At 37.0% G+C, this 19,669-nt stretch overlaps 1 protein-coding gene and 1 long non-coding RNA gene across 3 annotated transcripts; one reads left to right on the forward strand and one right to left on the reverse strand.

The window, feature by feature from the left end:
* Window positions 1-58: 58 nt before the first annotated feature.
* LOC111343481 (ephrin type-B receptor 1-B) lies at window positions 59-16,646 on the reverse strand. 2 transcript variants are annotated; one of them, XM_088730198.1, is made up of 19 exons: window positions 16,455-16,646; window positions 13,004-13,086; window positions 11,272-11,944; window positions 9,341-9,493; window positions 8,550-8,903; window positions 8,219-8,430; window positions 7,883-7,952; window positions 5,841-5,955; window positions 5,694-5,725; window positions 5,382-5,519; window positions 5,235-5,299; window positions 4,807-4,912; window positions 4,653-4,714; window positions 3,583-3,681; window positions 3,235-3,345; window positions 2,959-3,108; window positions 2,377-2,421; window positions 1,973-2,121; window positions 59-1,615 (listed from the first exon to the last, which is right to left on the reverse strand). In XM_088730198.1, exons 1-19 carry the CDS (start codon window positions 16,525-16,527, stop codon window positions 1,375-1,377), a joined length of 2,931 nt encoding a protein of 976 aa, XP_088586324.1. In that variant the 5' UTR covers window positions 16,528-16,646; the 3' UTR covers window positions 59-1,374. The 2 variants fall into 2 exon arrangements, with proteins under 2 accessions (XP_088586324.1, XP_022806407.2); XM_022950672.2 differs by having other exon boundaries at window positions 5,691-5,725; window positions 16,455-16,641.
* Window positions 9,884-12,250, forward strand: LOC148725118 (uncharacterized). The gene is made up of 2 exons (XR_015990601.1): window positions 9,884-10,260; window positions 11,313-12,250. It is a non-coding gene; the product is annotated as an uncharacterized LOC148725118 (long non-coding RNA).
* Window positions 16,647-19,669: the final 3,023 nt, after the last annotated feature.

Here is a 19,669-nt window from a genome sequence, read left to right on the forward strand (position 1 = left end):
TATCCAAGCGTCGAGATATGAGAAGTTATGGTAACAAAAACAAACTGGCAAAACGAGGTGAATCGAACTGTTTTATTTCAACAAGTGTGGGGATAGTCAATAAAACAAGATAACTTAAGACTTCAACACTTGCAAAGCTCAAAAAATATATATATTTTTTTAAATATCTCTTCACATGTTAGACACCGACATTTCGAAAGCAAAATATTTCAAATAACCATTTCATCTAATGGCTGAATGTTTCGTATAAATATAAGGCAAAGAAAACGATACTAAACACATACGCTCGTGTAAATAAAACTGTACACCAATAAACTAAAACATCTCTCAGGCGCACTGGTCACAATTTTAAGTAAAATTTCTGGGTAAAACCAAATATGAAGGGCCATTTACTCGAACGCTGAAGTCTTACTTCGGCCTCAGATTGGAGCAAACTCTGACCATCGAGTTTCTTCAAGGGGATTGATGTTAATTTTATAAGCCGAGCCTTCTTGACGCTGCTCAGAAAAAACAACATTCATCTCAGATAAGGGTTTGGCTAAATTGAAGATGATATAGGACACAGTTTTACTAAACAACGACCAAACTGCGTTTCAACAAGCGGCCCTGAATACTTTCTCCTAAACGTCACTTGACGATATCAAAAACAACGACTAATAAAACAAATAAACTCAAAATACTTCTGATATTAAAACTACACAACTAAACATCTCCAATGGTCATTGCTCTAGAGCTTTCTACCAAGCTGCTCTATTTCCCAAGCCAAGCCTGTAAGAAGCATTTTAAAATCCTTACACTACAAAAGCTATTTAAAGGTCTAAGACAAAGTCAGCTGGGTACGAGTCAATCAGCCATTAAAAAAATAATAGAAAGGAAAATAAAGAAAGGAATAAAAAAAAAACAAGCTGACAGGACTGAAGATTGATCTGAATGATGGCAATACATCTCAATTCTTATTTTCATGGGCTTCATGGTGTTCCTTTTACTCTTTCTTATTGTTCTTGGAGAAAAGTGAATGAAAAAAAGAGAAAAGAGGCATTTAGAGTGGAATATCCACTAATTTCCTACAATACTAGGTTCGCGAATTATCCTAGGAAACCCTCTACGCGAGTATTGCGTGGACAAACTGAATAAGTCGAATAAAATAAATTGCTGTGTTACCGCAAGAAATTTCGCAACACTTTAAAATCAGTTTACAACTAGATCTGTTTAAATAATGGACTTGCTCTCTTTCCCTCAGAGAATCGTGAACACACTGAGTGTGGGGTTACTGTGGCGCCTTCTACATCCACTTTCGATATCCACGGTGAGGTCTACAGGTCCAGCACCTCAACCCCTCGGAAAGTTTCTCAACTTTTTACGGTCTGTGACATGTTACACCGGCTCCGGCAAGTTGTCAAAATGCTTCCTCATGGACTTTATACTTTTATAAATTTTGTTTCTATGACCTATCAAGGTCACTCCAATGTCTTTGAGTTCGCCGTCCTTTAGGTGAGTTACTTGCGTTAAGTCACTATAGCCCGCAGTCTTGAAGTTAGCGATATACTGTCCCATATGAATACTGACAAGCCATTCTTGGATCGTACTAAGCTTGGTGAAGTCCGCTGACACGGCACTGAGCAATTAAAATATATTTTGGCTAAAGTTAGTTTACGTAGTCGTGAAAATGTTATGGAAAAAGGCAATCTTATACAACGGACAGGTACCCATCATTCTTAACCTTACAGCATACGACACAAAATGTTCGCTTCAGAGCACTTTAATTCACAGAGCCACACAAAATTCTTCTTGTGATAACATGTAACAAAATGAAATAGTTCAATCCGGTCCCCACCCCCCCCCCCCACCTCATTTCCAAAAAAGTTATCATTTCTGAGAAACTTGGAGTTGAGAGAACCATAACATAGGCAAAGCGAACTACAACACCTAAACCAGGTTTTATCACCCCTTCCTTTATAAAGTAAGGTGCTACCTTGTATAGCAAACAAGATTGTCGTTTAACATTTCCGGAGAGCGGATCAACTCGTTGAGTCGTTTCACAATTTCTTCAAAGTTTGGTCGCCTGGTCCTGTCCCTGTCCCAACAGTCCATCATGATTCCGTAGACAATTTTAGGACATTTCTAAACAAAATAGAAAAACATCATTTCATTTAATCATTCATGTACTTATACATGCCATTATAAAACAACGCACATGCGGAACAAACAGACAATTGATCAGTTCGAGCAGGGTGCTTTTCTTTCTTCTTCAACCAAGCATTAGAGGTTATTACGGCTAGTGATGACAATCAAGTCATAGAGTATATCCGTACAACTCACCTCTGTACCTCTTCCTCGACTTAAATCAAATTAACATGACAGAAGTTTCCTACATACCATAGGAGCAGGCAGCCTGTAGCCTCCTTCTACTCTGTCCATAACCTGTTATAGTAAAACACGAATAGCTTAGTCAAAGGGTTGATCCTTTGTTCTGGTGTCGTTTTTTTCCCCTGCGTGATACTTACAAGAGGAAGGATTTTTTTTATTACAGGTATGTATGTATGAAGTTCACTATATAGGTATGTATGTCCAACTTTTTTCCTCGATAAAAAAGATTTTCGACAGCTCATTTTCTTTCACATTAATAAGACGCCAAACAAAGGGACTGAACGTCGTGAACACAAGTAAAAACAAACAAAACAAAATCTAAAACCTAACACACAAAGAAAACCCAGACAAATTTCATCACTTTTTTTAACTCACTACAAAAAAGCGGTATTGTTTGGTCTATAACAGCTGCCTGCTGGTTCAGCTTTTCTCTTGCTTAAAAATTTTCAAACCAGTTTCACACTCTTTTCTCTTTTTCCGTTAAATCTATTTCCTAATCTGTGTAATAATAAATTTCGCAAAAACCTTAAATTCCTTTTGCAAATGTATGAAAAAGTAAACAGCTATAAAGGTAAAGATAAGCTTCATTACCTCAAAGTTACTCCAGTCCCAGTATGGCCTCTCGCCAAACGACATGGCCTCCCACAAAACTATCCCATAGCTCCATACGTCACTGGAAGTGCTAAATTTTCGATATCTCATCGCTTCTGGTGCTGTCCAACGAATTGGAATTTTTCCTCCCTGTGACAAGGCAAAATCCTGTGTCATTTCTCTACTTATACTGCAGTGAAAGGGTCACAAAACAACTTCAGTAGCGGCTGATCAAATCTACGTAAGTGTCTAAGCAAAATTTAACTGGTATATTACCTGTGTCTGATACTCGGAATCTGGGTTATCCTCCAACTCTCTGGACAGTCCGAAGTCAGACACCTTGCAAACCATGTTATTACCAACCAAAACATTACGAGCAGCAAGGTCCTGAAATCGGAATTATACAAATAAAATAAACTGGCCTCAAACTTTGATACGTTAAACCCGTCTGATTTGATTATCTGTTCTATCGAGATTTTAATAGAGGTATTAATATACAAAGCTACCCTTACCCATCCAAGCAATGGAACCGTATAAGTCAAACTTAATGTATGGTTATTTTCCTGTAAAAAGAACTTGCAATACGGTTCGATTCATTCTATCCTGGGCAAGTGAACTCCTTACCCTGTGTATAAAATTCATGGAAGAAAGATACAACATTCCTGAGGCGACTCCGCGAACCATGCCCACGAGCTGAAGGGCTGTGAGTTTATCTTCATGATCCTAGGAAGCGAAAAAAAGAAGAAATGATCATCTCTTGGGGTACAACCCTGGCATACTTTTGAAGCGCTGAGACAAGACACATCGTTTTTTGGTCCACTGTTGAGATTCCAACGAAAAGTGAATGTCGGGAAGTGACTGAGGTGGACTTTAAAGGTAAATTTGGCTTTAAAGGTAAAAGATAATATTCTCCAACAACAAACAAAAAAAAAAATTATAGCCGTAAATCCTCGTATTTGTCAAAACACCAAAACTCTCCCAGTAAGTGATGGCAATAGGACTGAGTGGAGTACAATTCGGTCTGTAATCAAACAAGTGATAACAAAATCTAACGACCGCGCAGCAGGAGTCATATTTGATTATCACGAGTATGATTACAGACCAAATTGAACGACACGAGGTTTTATCACCAATTAATCAAAAATGTTACAATTTTCGAGAAGAGAAGAACGTGAAAGAAAGGGAAAATTTGCATTCAAAGAAACCAGGTTGTGATTGGTTAATTCAACTTACAACTTTGAATGTGATTGGGTGATTTAAATCACAACTTTGAATATGATTGGCTTATTGAACCATCCCATAACAAACTGTCCGATAACAAGGTTATTTGGTTTTGTCAGCTGAGTGGATAATGTAAATTGGCCACCGTAAAAGTCTTAAAACTGACGTTTCGAGCGTTAGCCCTTTGTCAGAGCGAAACGACGAAGGGACAACGATCGAAACGTCAGCTTCTAAACTCTTTACGGTAGACATCATCAACTCAGTTGATAAAACCAAATAACCTTATTACCCCCACCGACGCAGCACCAAAGTTTCTTTAGAAACTTACCCTCTTTTATTCATCTGTCCGAAAACAAACTGTCTGATAACAATTTGGCAAGTGAATTAGTGGAAAATAGGAGTTCAATAAACCAATCATAATCCAGGAAATTGTAATTTTTATGATTACGAATGTAATGATCAAAGCATTCTACCTTTAGAAACTTATCGAGCGATCCTCCCTCCATAAACTCTGTTACAATCATCATGGGTCTACCTGACAGGAAAAACCAAAAACAATTCACCTGTTAAGGAAGGAAGTTGCCAACTGTACTGTTACCTAACATCGGTTACATGAAGTTCACTTACTGACTGTGACCACGCCAATCAGCTGGATGACATTTGGATTTTTAAACTGACCCATGATGGACGCCTCAGATATAAAGTCGTCTCTGTTCTTGGAACTCGATCCTTGCTATTAAAATAAAGGAAAGAAAAACGCTGGTTGTTTTTCCCTTAGTGCTAAGATCACAAAAAACTGAAAATCTTAGTGTTAAGATCACACAAAACAACTGAAATGTAACGGGGCACTCTAAGGTAACTGACAGAATACGAGAGAAACAGCCCTTGAATTTAATTGTACTTGTTAAAACGTACAGCATGGTTATGATTGATTGAAATTCAGGTCCAACTGTAACCAGAACGATTAGAATTACAAGGCAAGGTAACTCAACTCTCATCCTAGCGACCAGGGAAATGAAAAAAAAAAAAGAAAGAGATCAGAATAGCACACTCACCTTTAGGATTTTAACAGCAACCGAACAATCTTCATGCAGTCCTTTGAAAACTTCAGCAAATTCACCTGAGGATCAATTATGGGTTCAGGATAAAGAAACTTTTTTTTTCTTATCGAGACAAAAAGGTAATTTTCAGTAGATGCTTACCACCGCCGACTCTACTTTCCAGTTTGATTAGACATCTGTCAATCTCGGCGGCAAATGTTTTGACAGCTTCCATGGGATCACCATAGTTACTGGGATCCACATACTGACTAAGCCCATGGTTCGAGAAGAGCTCGGTGGCTGCAAACGAAAATAGTCAAATTATTATGTTGTTGAGAACAAACTAATGTCATGGAGAGCTAAGATAAAAAATCATAGAGAAACAAACAAACAAATAAAAATGCAGCAGTTACGAAGGGAGCAACTGCTGAGTAAATTTAAACTCGAGAGCGAAATGCTCTTTCCACTGACCGTCTTCGAATGTATTGGCTCGGTTCCGAGTTCTCCTGAAAGAAATTATCACATCAAACATGTTATTCATTTCAGTCAGTTTTCCCTTCATCTTCTTGAAACTTGAAATAACTGGTTATCCACATACAAAAATGTGACGAAGAATATTACCTTCTTCTTGATAGAGCAAACGAGACGATAGCGGTTATGATGATAAAAAGTAAAACTCCGCCGACGGCAGCAGCGATCAGAAACAAAAGTTTCTTGTCGTCATCTAAACTGGGAACTGACAGATTTAAAAAAAAAAATCAATGCATATTGAAGTATATTACGTCACATAGCGTTAGATAACGTTACCGCTGTAAGGAGCTTCCTATTACTTAATCGTCTCGTAAATCTACTATCCTAAGTAAAATAACATTACGAATATTGTAAAACAAATATACTATTTTGATTATTGAATAAAATAGAGTTGAATGACAGGAATGTGGGCAGTCTCTTGACCTATGGATACTCCACATGTAAATACAATAGCGCATATAGTAAATACAATAGCGCATATAGTAAATACAATAGCGCATATAGTAAATACAATAGCGCATATAGTAAATACAATAGCGCATATAGTAAATACAATAGCGCATATAGTAAATACAATAGCGCATATAGTAAATACAATAGCGCATATAGTAAATACAATAGCGCATATAGTAAATACAATAGCGCATATAGTAAATACAATAGCGCATATAGTAAATACAATAGCGCATATAGTAAATACAATAGCGCATATAGTAAATACAATAGCGCATATAGTAAATACAATAGCGCATATAGTAAATACAATAGCGCATATAGTAAATACAATAGCGCATATAGTAAATACAATAGCGCATATAGTAAATACAATAGCGCATATAGTAAATACAATAGCGCATATAGTAAATACAATAGCGCATATAGTAAATACAATAGCGCATATAGTAAATACAATAGCGCATATAGTAAATACAATAGCGCATATAGTAAATACAATAGCGCATATAGTAAATACAATAGCGCATATAGTAAATACAATAGCGCATATAGTAAATACAATAGCGCATATAGTAAATACAATAGCGCATATAGTAAATACAATAGCGCATATAGTAAATACAATAGCGCATATAGTAAATACAATAGCGCATATAGTAAATACAATAGCGCATATAGTAAATACAATAGCGCATATAGTACTGATCAGAGGTCAAAAGCTGTCAAGAGAGAAAAGACTACAGTTACAAATAACAAGGAACGACCTGGGTCCAGGTGTTCAAAAGGGAGGATGACGCTAGCCAATGAGTAAACGCTATCCAACGGATATAAGTGTTCACGTGTAGCGTACATCACTATCCACCGGCTGGGACTATATCAGTGGATAGCGTTATTCACCCTTCCAACAACCTAAGCTGGAAAATAACTTTTGTTGGTTATTACATCACTGAAGTCTCAACTTTCCCGAGCGTTAGTAATCATCATAGTCAGGTGAGAATATGTTATTGTGAAGACAGAAGAAGATCTCGATCATGAGTACTAGCTTGTACTTTAATGTCTATGTATTGTGAAGACAGTAGAAGATCTCGATCATGAGTACTAGCTTGTACTTTAATGTCTATGTATTGTGAAGACAGAAGAAGATCTCGATCATGAGTACTAGCTTGTACTTTAATGTCTATGTATTGTGAAGACAGTAGAAGATCTCGATCATGAGTACTAGCTTGTACTTTAATGTCTATGTATTGTGAAGACAGTAGAAGATCTCAACCATGAGTACTAGCTTGTACTTTAATGTCTATGTATTGTGAAGACAGTAGAAGATCTCGATCATGAGTACTAGCTTGTACTTTAATGTCTATGTATTGTGAAGACAGTAGAAGATCTCGATCATGAGTACTAGCTTGTACTTTAATGTCTATGTATTGTGAAGACAGTAGATCTCAACCATGAGTACTAGCTTGTACTTTAATGTCTATGTATTGTGAAGACAGTAGAAGATCTCGATCATGAGTACTAGCTTGTACTTTAATGTCTATGTATTGTGAAGACAGTAGAAGATCTCGATCATGAGTACTAGCTTGTACTTTAATGTCTATAAGGATTGATACAATTGTTTGACTTCAAAGTTAAAGCGCTTACGAAAAAAAATAAATGTTTGTCCAGTGAAAGTTTACCACTATAGTCTTGTGGTGTTTTAACCCCTCGGCTAATTGGTCCGAAGCCCCTGCTGTTCTTGGCAACGACCTAAAATTCGGGAAACAACAGAATTGTGTGATTCGTGAGAAAGGTACTGTTGCTACTGTGTACTTATAAACATAGAGTTATGATAACCATTCTCATAACTAACTTTTGAGCACGACTTGATGGTAATGCCAAAAAAGTAAGAAAAGAAGTTGTAATTCTTGGGAGAATTTTGATCATCTTATACTGTCAAGTGCCACCCTCGAAAAATTAAGTTGAAGTTAATTTGTACTGTAATCAAGCGTACCGATCGGCCACATCTAACTCACCACAAATTCATATTCCACGTCAGGTTCCAGTCCAGTTACTTTGATGTAGGCTTTCGTTGTGTTGATAGTGTGATAATTGTCAGCACCGTCTCCTAGTTTGCGATATCGTACAAGGAAGAAAAGGATGCCTTCATAGCCAGTTTTGAGATTCCACGACACATTCACCGAAGTGCTGTCGATTCTTTGGACTGTTACCACGGGCTGGTCAGGAGCTAAAATATAAACAACGACAAATACAAAGGTTTTTTATTTAAACATCCTGACGTGGGAAAATTACTTTCAGTATAAAGACTAATTATAGCTTCACTCAACAGAAGTAAACATAACTGACCTGATTCCAGTGTAGTGACATCTAACTCGGTAAAACGGGAAGGGATTCCTTCCTTCTCAGCCTTCCCACTGACTCCATTCTTGGCATGTACCTTAAATCTGTATACCGTCCGTGATAGTAAGTTCGTCACAATTGCCTTGGTCTGCGAAAGGTTGCTCTGTCTAGGCAGGAAAAGAACTTGTGATCCACAATCCTGACTGCAGCTTCGTTGGTCTTTCCGACACACAATCTTGCATTCTATCTCATAATGCAAGTCACTTCGACCACCAAGGTGCCGCGGGTGTGACCATTCTAAACTTACTGTTGTTTGATTGGTAAAAAGGCTCCGAAGATGTTTTGGTGCAGAGGGAGGAGCTGTCAGGACATCAAGATACGCAGGCAAGCATGAGTATAACACATAGAGTCGCATAATTGAATAAAATCTGGCATTCTGATTGGTCAACGAAGCGAGGTATTTACCGTGGAATTGCGAGTTGAAAACGAGGCTAAGTAATGTTTTTTTCGCATCTCTATTTTCGAGCTCAGGATAAAAACATGCAACACTATTGTTGTTTTCTTTTCTTCTTATTTTTATTCAATTAAGCGATTTAAGGAAAGTCCATTACCCGACTCGTGAATTCCACGTTAAATTGCACTTGAAAACCAATACCGCACGCATCGCTTCGTGATTCGTGCGATTCGGTTATCGCGTGCAATTTAACGCGGAATTTCCTTGTCAGGTAACAAACTTTACCATGTGATTGCTAATGACAAAACTGGAACTAGTCCGGTGGTGATACTACATTACTGACCTGTACAATTGTCTGAAGCCCTTTCCCGAGGTGCACGAAAGAATTTTCGGGAGCATTTACAGCGTTTCCGAGATCTGTCCGAGTTGCTGTTTGCCGGGCATTTTGAGCATTTGGTGTTTCCGGGCTTTTCTTTAAAATATCCCAATGGACACGCTGTGAGCGAAAATAAAAGACAATTATAACTTGTAACTGACCTCTGAGGATTGAGCCAGCATGCATCCTCATATCCGTGAATTTTCCCCTTCTTGCAGAGAACGTAGGTCTTCACCGGAGCTCACATAGCTAGCAGATTTAAAGCACTGGGTCACAAAGGTGCAGAGTTGCTCCGCCGCGCAAAAGTCACACGAAAACGCCAGGAACGCAGCCTACTAAAAAAACCCAAACTGTCCTGAAAATCTCTCCGTTCTGTAAACGCTAAGCCCAAAGGGCCTTAATTTGCGTTCGTGTTCGCTAAATTCCTTGCGACTCTCATATCTCGCTCACACTATGAACAATGATTTCGGTTAAGTGTAAAAAGTGAGAAGCTTGCTAGTTAGAGAACAGACTGGATACAAAAGGTCCGCGCGTCACGTGGTGTGTTTATCTGCAGCAGCCCATTGTAATGGCTTCACTTGAATATTCAACACGCATAATAACACCCTTCAAGTGTAGACAGACAGAAATTTTCAAGTGTCTTCAAAAGCCACGATAATCTATAAACAGATTCTTCCCATTTTTATTCATGTCGGTTGAACATTCTCCATCGACAAAGTCGTTCCTATTTCAAAGCCGCGTTGTTTGCCAACATGGCGGCAAACTACGCACTGTTAGTTGAATCATGTTTGACCATTAGAATTGACTACGCATTGTAAAGTTATTTGAAGACAAAGGAATCAATTGTCGTCTAACAATGCTTCTTCATAAGCTTCCAATTTGAAAAGGTATGTTTTTATCTTTAAGATATTTATATTAAAACATTCAGACTTGTCATTCCTAACATTTGTTTGATATTGCTGACTGACGATCACAGATAACATCACACACTGACCACTGATCAGTCATTCTGATCATTCGTTCGTTTACGTTAATGGTAGCTTGACAGACATTTAAAAGCTTCTCAATAGAAACAATGTCCTTTAACGCCCAGAATCAGGTAAAGAAAAACATTTCAGGATCGGAGGGCGTAATTCGTTCAGAAATTTTGAGTGTGACAGACAAATATTGTTTACAATAAAAACAAATAACGAGGTCAGTTTGAGACACCTAGAAAGACACGTCTGTCAAGCCCCGTCAATATAATAAAACTAATGGTATTGCAAGAGGAAGCCATGCTTATACATCCCTATTGTGACTAGTTAAGTAACAATCTTTAGAAATGAATGTAAGAACTTGAGACCCCCGAACAATGAAGCACCCTGTTAAAGAGTATTTGTTTGAGATTTCTACCAAAAGAGTTATTAAGTTTTTATCTCCTTGGAGTGAGGCCTTTTGACTCTTTTACATGCTATGCATAGCAATCATTGCTGTCTAATGTCTGTTCTTTTGTTTAACAACCTTTGGGTGGATTTTTTCATCATAAAATTTCATTACTCTAGCTTTCCATGGATTTTGGAAAGTCACATTACCTATTAAATAAATGTTATGAAAGGGCCTCAAAATCCCAGAAGGCCGGGGCTTCTCCAAATCACAATAGCAAAAATGCCACCAAAGAGAATTGTAATTGCGGAACAAAAGTTCCAATTCACAGACCACAAATGCTGAAAACCCTTCACTCTAAAGTGATTCATGTACTGTGTATTAGGCTTTTAATATAGTTACATTTTTATAGCATGCTTTAACTCTCTTCCTGCTCTCAAACTTACACCCCCCTTCCTGTACACAGCATTCTTGCACTGCACAGTGCAATATGAGATCTATAATCTGAGCTCCAGTATTGTAATTTGAACACATACCTTGACATTCAGTACCAATTTTCTCCCATCCTGGTAAACAGAGACATTTTCCAGCAGCATCATCACTCTGAGTCCATTCACCACGACTGCTACAGATGGCACTCAACACCGGTGCTGCAGGTTGTGAATTTTCTGCACATTCCCCTCGTATTTTGACTATTTCGGATTCATTCACTGGAGCTATTGTTTGTGGCAGCAATACTAGACTAGTTGGTAAAGTTCTCTCTGGACAAACATTGTATGTAACCACAAATGAATGCACTACAAGGCAAGCTCCTTGGTCATGAATAGCAAAGAATACCTTTGAAGTTCTTTCTTTGATGAAAAGGGACAGCTTTGCAATTCCTTGTACCCTTTTAACCTTGCTTGATGTGTTGCTTGGCATAGATATGACTTTCACTTTGTTGTAAAATCCATTTCTTGGATCAGTGTTTGACTCATTCAAGTTCCCATTTGATTGGTATCCATAAACACCAAATTGTTCAGAGCAGTTAAGTCTCCCACCAAGAAATGAAGTACATCTTCTGATTGTATAGTCGATAGCTAAGTCAATTCTCTTCAGATTATTGTGACCTATACCATCGCTCCAAAGCCAGTTGCTTGGTTGCCAAACATTAACATCACAGACGGTATATACACGTGACCCAGTGTCAGTGGAGGTTTGGGGAGTCCACTGTGAAATATACCAAAACAACCATTTTAGACTTTTAACAAGGTGAAAGAAAAAAAATAATAATTATGGGTACCATCAAATTATCCTTGGCTACCTTACACATGACCGGCTTGTTTACATTGACACATCAACCTTAGCCTCAACAGTAATATTTGGGTGGGTTTAAATGTAAAAATTAATTATTTATTTGTAATAATTTATAGTAAAATTCAGTGTTTCATACTTCTAACTAAAGTAGTCAACTTCAACTTGAACTTAACCTCCTCAAAGTTAATATGGGCTATTAAAATATTGAATAAGGAAACACATTGATTGTTGTCACATCACAAAATTGTGTTACCAAAGAACAGCTAAATATACATGTGCCTCATATCAGAATGCTGACAGCCAGCAGTCTCATACAGCTCTGTTTTTGTCCATTACAAAGTCACATGAGCAATATATTCAGGGCTTCTGATAGAACACACATCTTCCAAAGAGTGTAAAAGATGTTTTGTGTCTTTAAAACATAATAAAACAAGCTTAAAATAGCTCAGAAAAAATCACACACTTCGCATAAAAAATTGCCTAATCACCAATTTTTACTGCACAATTTGTTGAAAAAAAAATTGTGCAATTTGCATATTGTATCAGGAGGCCTGTATATTTAATGAATAACATAACTCAGAGAGGCCTTAACTAAGATGCACTATTTGTAAATCTGCTTGGAAATTTGTATATATTGGAAAAGTGCAGTGGATAAAGTTTCGAATTGCTCTTAATATCCTGACCTTTTCTTGATACATTTCAAACCATCTAATATATAAGTACCTTGATTCATGAAAGGAGTCTGTGCTTTTTTCTATTTTAACATTTCTCAGATTCCCAAGAACCTATCCCAAGTTAAGTGAGCATGGAGAAAACCTTAGAATTCCTGTACTTCTTAGAAATTGTGAGCTTCAAGGAACTGCACATCCTAAGGATAGATTCTTAGAAATTCCTGGCGTCACTTCGCATAGAACAATGGTGTGGAATACAACACAGAGGAAGATGATTAATAATAATTGCTTGTCAACTTACCCCTGCATGGCCATCTTTGCGAGATGTTTTCCAATACCAGCTGTCTGTACCACCTCCAGGTTTAGGTCTTTCTAGCAAGATGGCTGTTTGAATATGAGTAAATTTAAAAAAGATAATTTTGAGTAATTAAGTTTTAAGTATATGAGATTGGATCATTTTGAAAGTTTGGCAAACCAAAAGGAACATTGGTAATTTAAAAATTTGTAGAATTCAATATCTTTCAATATCCTTGAAAATTTTTCAGAGATGTTGTTTGTTTACATTGAGCATTGGCACATATTTGTGGCTTGTTTGAATATTGGAATTTAAAAAGTAATATCCCCTATTTGATAGAGCATGTCAGCAATTCCAGTCCCAGATAAGACAGAGAACTTTTCATTTGGTGCATCCAATATGCAAGATCTTCTGTTAACATAACTTTGAAGTAGACCTTATTTTGGCCTTCAACCATTCAGTATTGTTGGGATTTTGTATAAAAAAAAAAAAAAAACGTAAATGCAACACCTATGGCTGATCATTCTCATTGAGTTTTTCACGTTTGGAGAAATTTCTTGCCTAATGAAATAATCTCTTGCCTGATCAATACATTGTACAAAGCCCTGACTCATGTTTTATCCATGTTGCTATTTGGTAACCTAAATTTTTTTAAATGATTACCAAAAGGAATTTTAGTTTTACCAAAAAAGGGGAAACAAAAAAAATAAAACCAAAACAAAACAGAAAAGTAACAGTTTGCAATCTCATTTTGGGCAAAGAAGCCACACCACTTGTCTGTGAAATTATCAATGTGGGTGCAAATTATTTTTTGTAATTAACTCATCTCAAGGCCTGGATCAATTTGGGAGAATGTAGCAATTTTTCATGAAATAGAACGATGGAATGCAGATTTTGATCTCATTTTGACTAAACACACAAGATCTATAGGCTTAAAACTGTAATACCTCAGGAGAAATACAATTTTTCATATATGAAAATAATGTAACATGGATTTCTACTATTTTTTACTTGACACAACAAGATTACTGGGCTTAAAACTGCAACAACTCAGAAGAAATGCAATTTTTCATATATGAAAATGTGGAGTCATAGATTGCTATAATTTTTTGACTTGACCCACAAGATTACTAGGCTTAAAACTGCAACAAACTGGAAGAATGAGGCAAATTTTTTATGTGTAAAATAAAAATGATGGAACATTTTGAGTTTACACTCAAAATCAGTCTTTATGAACCTAGAACTGCAACAATTTACAAGAAAGGGGCATTTTTCTTAAGATAAAAAGATGGAACACAGATTTCCATCATACTTTAACTTAAGATCTAGAACACTTCATGATAAAAACATTACAACATGCTTGATAACAAGTTGCCAAATAGGCCACTTTTCTAACAAATTAAGACATGAAACCTCTCCTCAACTAGCCATGGTTGTCAGTTTTCAGATTGCAGCACTGTTTTGCATAAAATGACCTAGAGAAATCAAAGGTGCCCAAGAAGAGTTTTTTTTTTTTTTTTTTTTGATATTCTAACTTATACACAAACCATGGTCTATTGATGAGAAGCATATATCCTACAGAAGTTACGAGCCTCAAATATTTATTTCCAGCCAATGAAGTTAAAAGCTAAATTGGTGTTAAACAGGAAAGAAATGATAACTTCCACTTGATCTTCTATTTTGTGATGTTGAACTATAGCCTTAGCAATCTTGAATTTATCAAAATTTCACTAGGTCTTGCTAATCTACCCACTGCTTCCAATATAAGGAATTTTGGATATTTAATATCATGATCAGTCTTGCCACTGAGAAAAATCTCATAAAATAAGAATTCAAAGAATCTGATCTAGAAGGCCTGCCACACTCGAATTAAATTTATTTAGACTGCTATCAGTGGTGTACAATTTTAATTAATTTTATTCGGGTGGTAATTAAATTACTTTACTCCACTAAAAGTATTTACTTTTAACTAAGACCTAACTTAGAAGCACCGATTTTGATAAAGGAAATAATACTGTTGCGCCCCAAGGCTTAAAAAAGATAATGCTTCCTGACATGTATTTGCATACAATATTGATTTCATTCTCTATTTGCAAAGGGCGCAATTTCCCATTACAAAATTCTTGTCTTTTTTCCACGCACGGATTAATCTGCTACACGCTGCGGTCTTAAAACCCTCCAGAAACATTTTAATCAAACAACGAACGAAGTTAGATCTTAAATGTCAATTCATGTAAACATATTTTGACAACAGCTGTTAAATCCGAAGCTTTCTTTAAGTGTTGTTTACGAAATTGCACTCTTTTCATCAAGCAAAACATTTATGTTTCGATTGCAGCTTGTATGCAAATATCTTCCCGACTTGTCATTGTGACAGACATGTTTCCGTCGCAGTCATCAGTTTCCCAATTACATTTATGATAAAGTGACATTAGAAATGTAAAGAAACGTAGCGTTCCCTTCGAAAATAAAAGGAATCCCTAACACGAGACGCCTTTTTCAGGTTGTGTTCGAAACATTTAGCAGTGAGATCATTAGCAGAATAATCTCAAGCTGCGAGCCATTAACGACATAAAAGGTCTAGTTATGGTTATCATAATTCGGACGGAGACCGATACATTACTTGAATAAAAAGAATTAAAGCAACTTTCGCGTTTCTTTGGCAAGTAGGTTACTGTCAAGAACGTAAGAACACAATTGTGCGATCGGAAGTCGGATTTTAAAGGTGCTAATTGCTGGACAAACACTTGAACATGGAAGGAACACCTTCTCCACTTCGATGGCGAAACGAAGCGGAGTGTCAGGTTTCCAAATTATTTGAATGTTGGGCGTACGCTTTCAAAATAAAGCGGCCACACTTTACAAACAGAGAGTAAAAAAATTCACATTACATAATTTCATTGAGACACGCTATATTCACACACTGAAAGAGAAATTACAAATCAGTTCTACAATAGAGCGCAATCTGTGATAAACAGATGTACAGATCTTCGCGCGCAGCACATGAAATCTCCCTTCCCTTCTTTGAGTTCTGCGTTTAATGGGAACGCTTTTATCCTTCTTTGCCTAATTCTTTAACTGGGATGATAGCCTCGCCTTATCCATGTTTTTGTAGCTGAAGTAAACAGTAGTAACCACCCATCGGGAAAGAACAACCGCAACGCATCATCGCTGCTTAGATTACGTTTCATAGCAGTCAATATTCCTAAACGCTTAGATGACAGATCTTCTCAGACCTGATTCAAGTCACGCACCCAGCGACAAAGAACTCCTAAGGAGGTCATCCACTGAGCGGTTTATTCATTCATCATCCCGTGAACAACTAAATCCTACTCAAGACACGCACCCCTTGACACAATCCACTAACGAAATATTTCGTCGTCTTTCAAATCGCATAACGGCGATCACATTTGACTCTCCATGATTAAATCTGACAATCAAAATTAAGTTGCCTTACCTCTATCTCCTGCTGATAAACTGTACAGAAATGTAACTAAGTCAAGCACGAAAATCCAACTTCTCCAGACCATGTCCAACCTTCTTCATTTCACTGACACACGACCACAGTTTTTGGACAGATAGCTCGTGCAGCGGCTTTCTTCATTCAAAACGGAAGTAATTTATACGGAAATGACGTAACTGCTAAACATAAACACGAATCACGTTAGCAAATGAAGAGTTTGTACGAAAACTACTTTTTTGCAACCGATGAAAGTAAAGGTGATTAGAATGAGAGTGAATCTACATTTACATATGAAACCTAACCAGATCAATTTTTTTTCATGCTTTATGGGCTGAGCAGTTACGTTCTTCAAAATCAATTACATACACCGTTTTTCATCCATTTATTGTCTCCTCTAGATGTTTAATTGTCTTTAAGATTTCTATGGCCGCGAAAGCATTAAGCAAAATTGGAACACATCAATTATTAAAAAGATAAAGTGAATTGCCTCTGGCAGGTGTATTTTTTATTTTGAAAAGTTTCCTACTATGGCCATGTTGCAAGTGCAAACAACGGCTTGTTCCAGAACTGACGATGTCTGTTGTAAGGTTGCAGAAAGAATATTACTCAGGGTAAATAGCACTCCCTCTGTTAGCGAATTCTACAAGTTTTCTGTGATAAATATGCTCCCTATCGCAATCTTCACACTGGTGGAGAACCTTTAACAGTGGATGAAGCAAGGAATCAAGCAATATTACGGACAAACCGCAAAGAAAGATTACAGTGTTTTGATGAAATATACTGCGCATTTGGGCTTTCATATTTCCGCTAATACATTTTAATCCTCGGTAAACCTTGAAAGCTACCATAAGATTAATATTCGGAGGATTTCGTCGCTCGAGGCTTAAAATTGCATTTGGAGACAGTGGTGACCAAAACATAAATCATAAAGATGACAAAGGGAAATAGCTGCGGTTAACAGTTCCGATGGAAATGGAGATTTATTTTAGATAACAACAACACGCAAAGGTAAAAAAAAAATGAAAGAGTTTCAGTTTAAAAGATGTACTGTTTTGGTTCAACAACAATTACCTTTTTGACGCCGACTCTGGAAAAGATAATTAAACTGAGCAAATAAGCAAAGTGCAAAGTTTTCATTGAAATTGAGACAAAAGCAAATAAATTAAAAGTGTGGTTAAACCAAGGTAGATGTGCGCCGTAATAAAAGCCTAAGTGTCAACTGACATTAACTAAGGTAAATGGGTCAACACAAGCCGACTTCAAACTCACTTTTATCTACCACTTTTATGTTCCGATGCTAATGAAAATATCGAATTAGTAACGAAAATCCCAAACACATGCCACTATCTGTGGCATGACTAATTTCCCAAATTGTTCTTTTTTTTTTATTTTCACTTTTAAGCCCCCAAATTTTTCTTTTGTTGCAATTTGGCAAAATGACACTAATAGTCTGTGGTTGGGTCTTACATGTCTAATTTCCTTCTCGTTGTTTTATTTCCTGTCGCAATATAAAATGCTCAGATAATGACTTTAATAGTTTGCTTTGTTAGGATACACGTCTCCTACTTCTCATATACAGAGTGGCAGATTTTATCAATTTCATCTTTTTATGTCACGACCCGTGTTTTTAACTTCTCAAGTAATGATACTATTGAAGCCTTTAAAATGCCCTCGTGGGGGGTGGGTAGGTGGTTGGGGGTTGCAGGAGCCGCCCTCTGCCAACTCGTGGTTTGGAAGATAGCTAGAAAGTTTATATTTTTAGATCACGACTCCACTTAACCCCTTGCAAGGATAATTGCACGTTTGATGAACTCTTTAATTACACACATTGAGGTCTACCAACCAGCAGCCCATAAATTACGGTAGCCTGAACTTCTTGGATAAGGCAGTCTGTCGTAAGATCTTTCTTTTTTTATTCCCACTTCCGACAATTTTAATTTTTCTAATTTTGCAAAAATTGTGAATTAAATCTTCAAACACCACAGGAACTGTATGCACTTTAACACTTTAAACTCTAACATCAGAATGCATATTCTCCATACTGTTCTCTATGCATTTCCTATGGTGCTTACAAGGAATTGGTCTTACAATCAAGAGTTCCTTGACTTTGAGATCATTTTCTTTATTCTCCTGACCTTAATGCTTGATTCAGAGGTGACACTGTTGGGAGAAATCAGATGCTTATTGGTCTTGAAGTTGAAGGCTTAAAATTTGAACCACCTCTTTGTGGAAGAAATAATTTGGATATATCAACAAAGTTGAAATGGTAAATTGGCCACCGTAATGATTACAAAAGCTGACGTTTCGAGCGTTAGCCCTTCGTCGGAGCTTTCAAAACTATCAGCCTTTATTCTTTGTGGAAGACACGCGCAAGTGGTACGTTCAAGATCTTACTGAACTGTTCATGTTAAAACAATTAGAGAAAATTCAGTGCACTTTCCTACCGTCTCAAATTCAACTCGTGTTTTTACCTATCTAGGTAAAAAGAGTTATCTTAAATCATGCGGGGCTCTCAAGCCTCGATTTTCTCTCGTGTACTGAGTGTTTACGACCTCTCTATGATCTACGCTGAGTTTCCACGCTTGCTTCACGTGGTAGTGCTTTCTACCGTTACAAATCGAAATTACCAAATCCAAGTCAATGATGAATAAGTCGGTAATAATTATTTTCTTTTCAATACTTGTCTTTTCTTTTAGTTCGTAAAATAAAGTAGGTAACACAGGAACCCAAAATTTCACAGCCGCTGCGGTGATCTGATAAGTAAATATTCAAGAAACTCCTACGTCCTTCCTCACGAATGCGTGAAAGCCACTTAATTACAAAAAGATTGTTCCACCAACATGTCACTGCATCATGCAGTATTGGTCTCTCTTGATGATTTAAGTGGCACGTTTCCCGAGTAACAGTCGATGGTTTAAACCACAACTAAAGATAACATAGTGCATAATCCTGACACTCTAAATATAATGAAAGTCTCTGTTCTACACTGTTATTCAAGTATGCCTACCTGAAGCCGTATCTTACAAATCATTCCGCGTTTGCCATGTTTCATCAGAAGCATTTGCGCGCTAAGTACTTAGCAAATGAAACTGACATTCAAGATATTATTGCGGAAAATTGTTACCTGACATGTCTATAAAGACATCTGAGAATCGGTGGTTAGAAAGGTCGCGAGGGGGAGAGAGAGGTACCATTGACACAGTAACGTG

The sequence above is a fragment of the Stylophora pistillata genome, chromosome 8 (assembly GCF_964205215.1).
Source record: "Stylophora pistillata chromosome 8, jaStyPist1.2, whole genome shotgun sequence".
Taxonomy (NCBI): Eukaryota; Metazoa; Cnidaria; class Anthozoa; order Scleractinia; family Pocilloporidae; genus Stylophora; species Stylophora pistillata.

What these genes read in the sequence shown, in the direction of transcription:
- LOC111343481 (XM_022950672.2), bottom strand. Translation starts at nt 16,527, where the DNA reads ATGGTCTGGAGAAGTTGGATTTTCGTGCTTGACTTAGTTACATTTCTG. An exon ending in GATTGGCGTGGTCACAGTCA is followed by an intron (nt 4,715 to 4,806) that starts GTAAGTGAACTT and finishes TTTTCCTGTCAG; the next exon opens with GTAGACCCATGATGATTGTA. An exon ending in CCATGAATTTTATACACAGG is followed by an intron (nt 3,346 to 3,582) that starts GTAAGGAGTTCA and finishes TTCCGATTTCAG; the next exon opens with GACCTTGCTGCTCGTAATGT.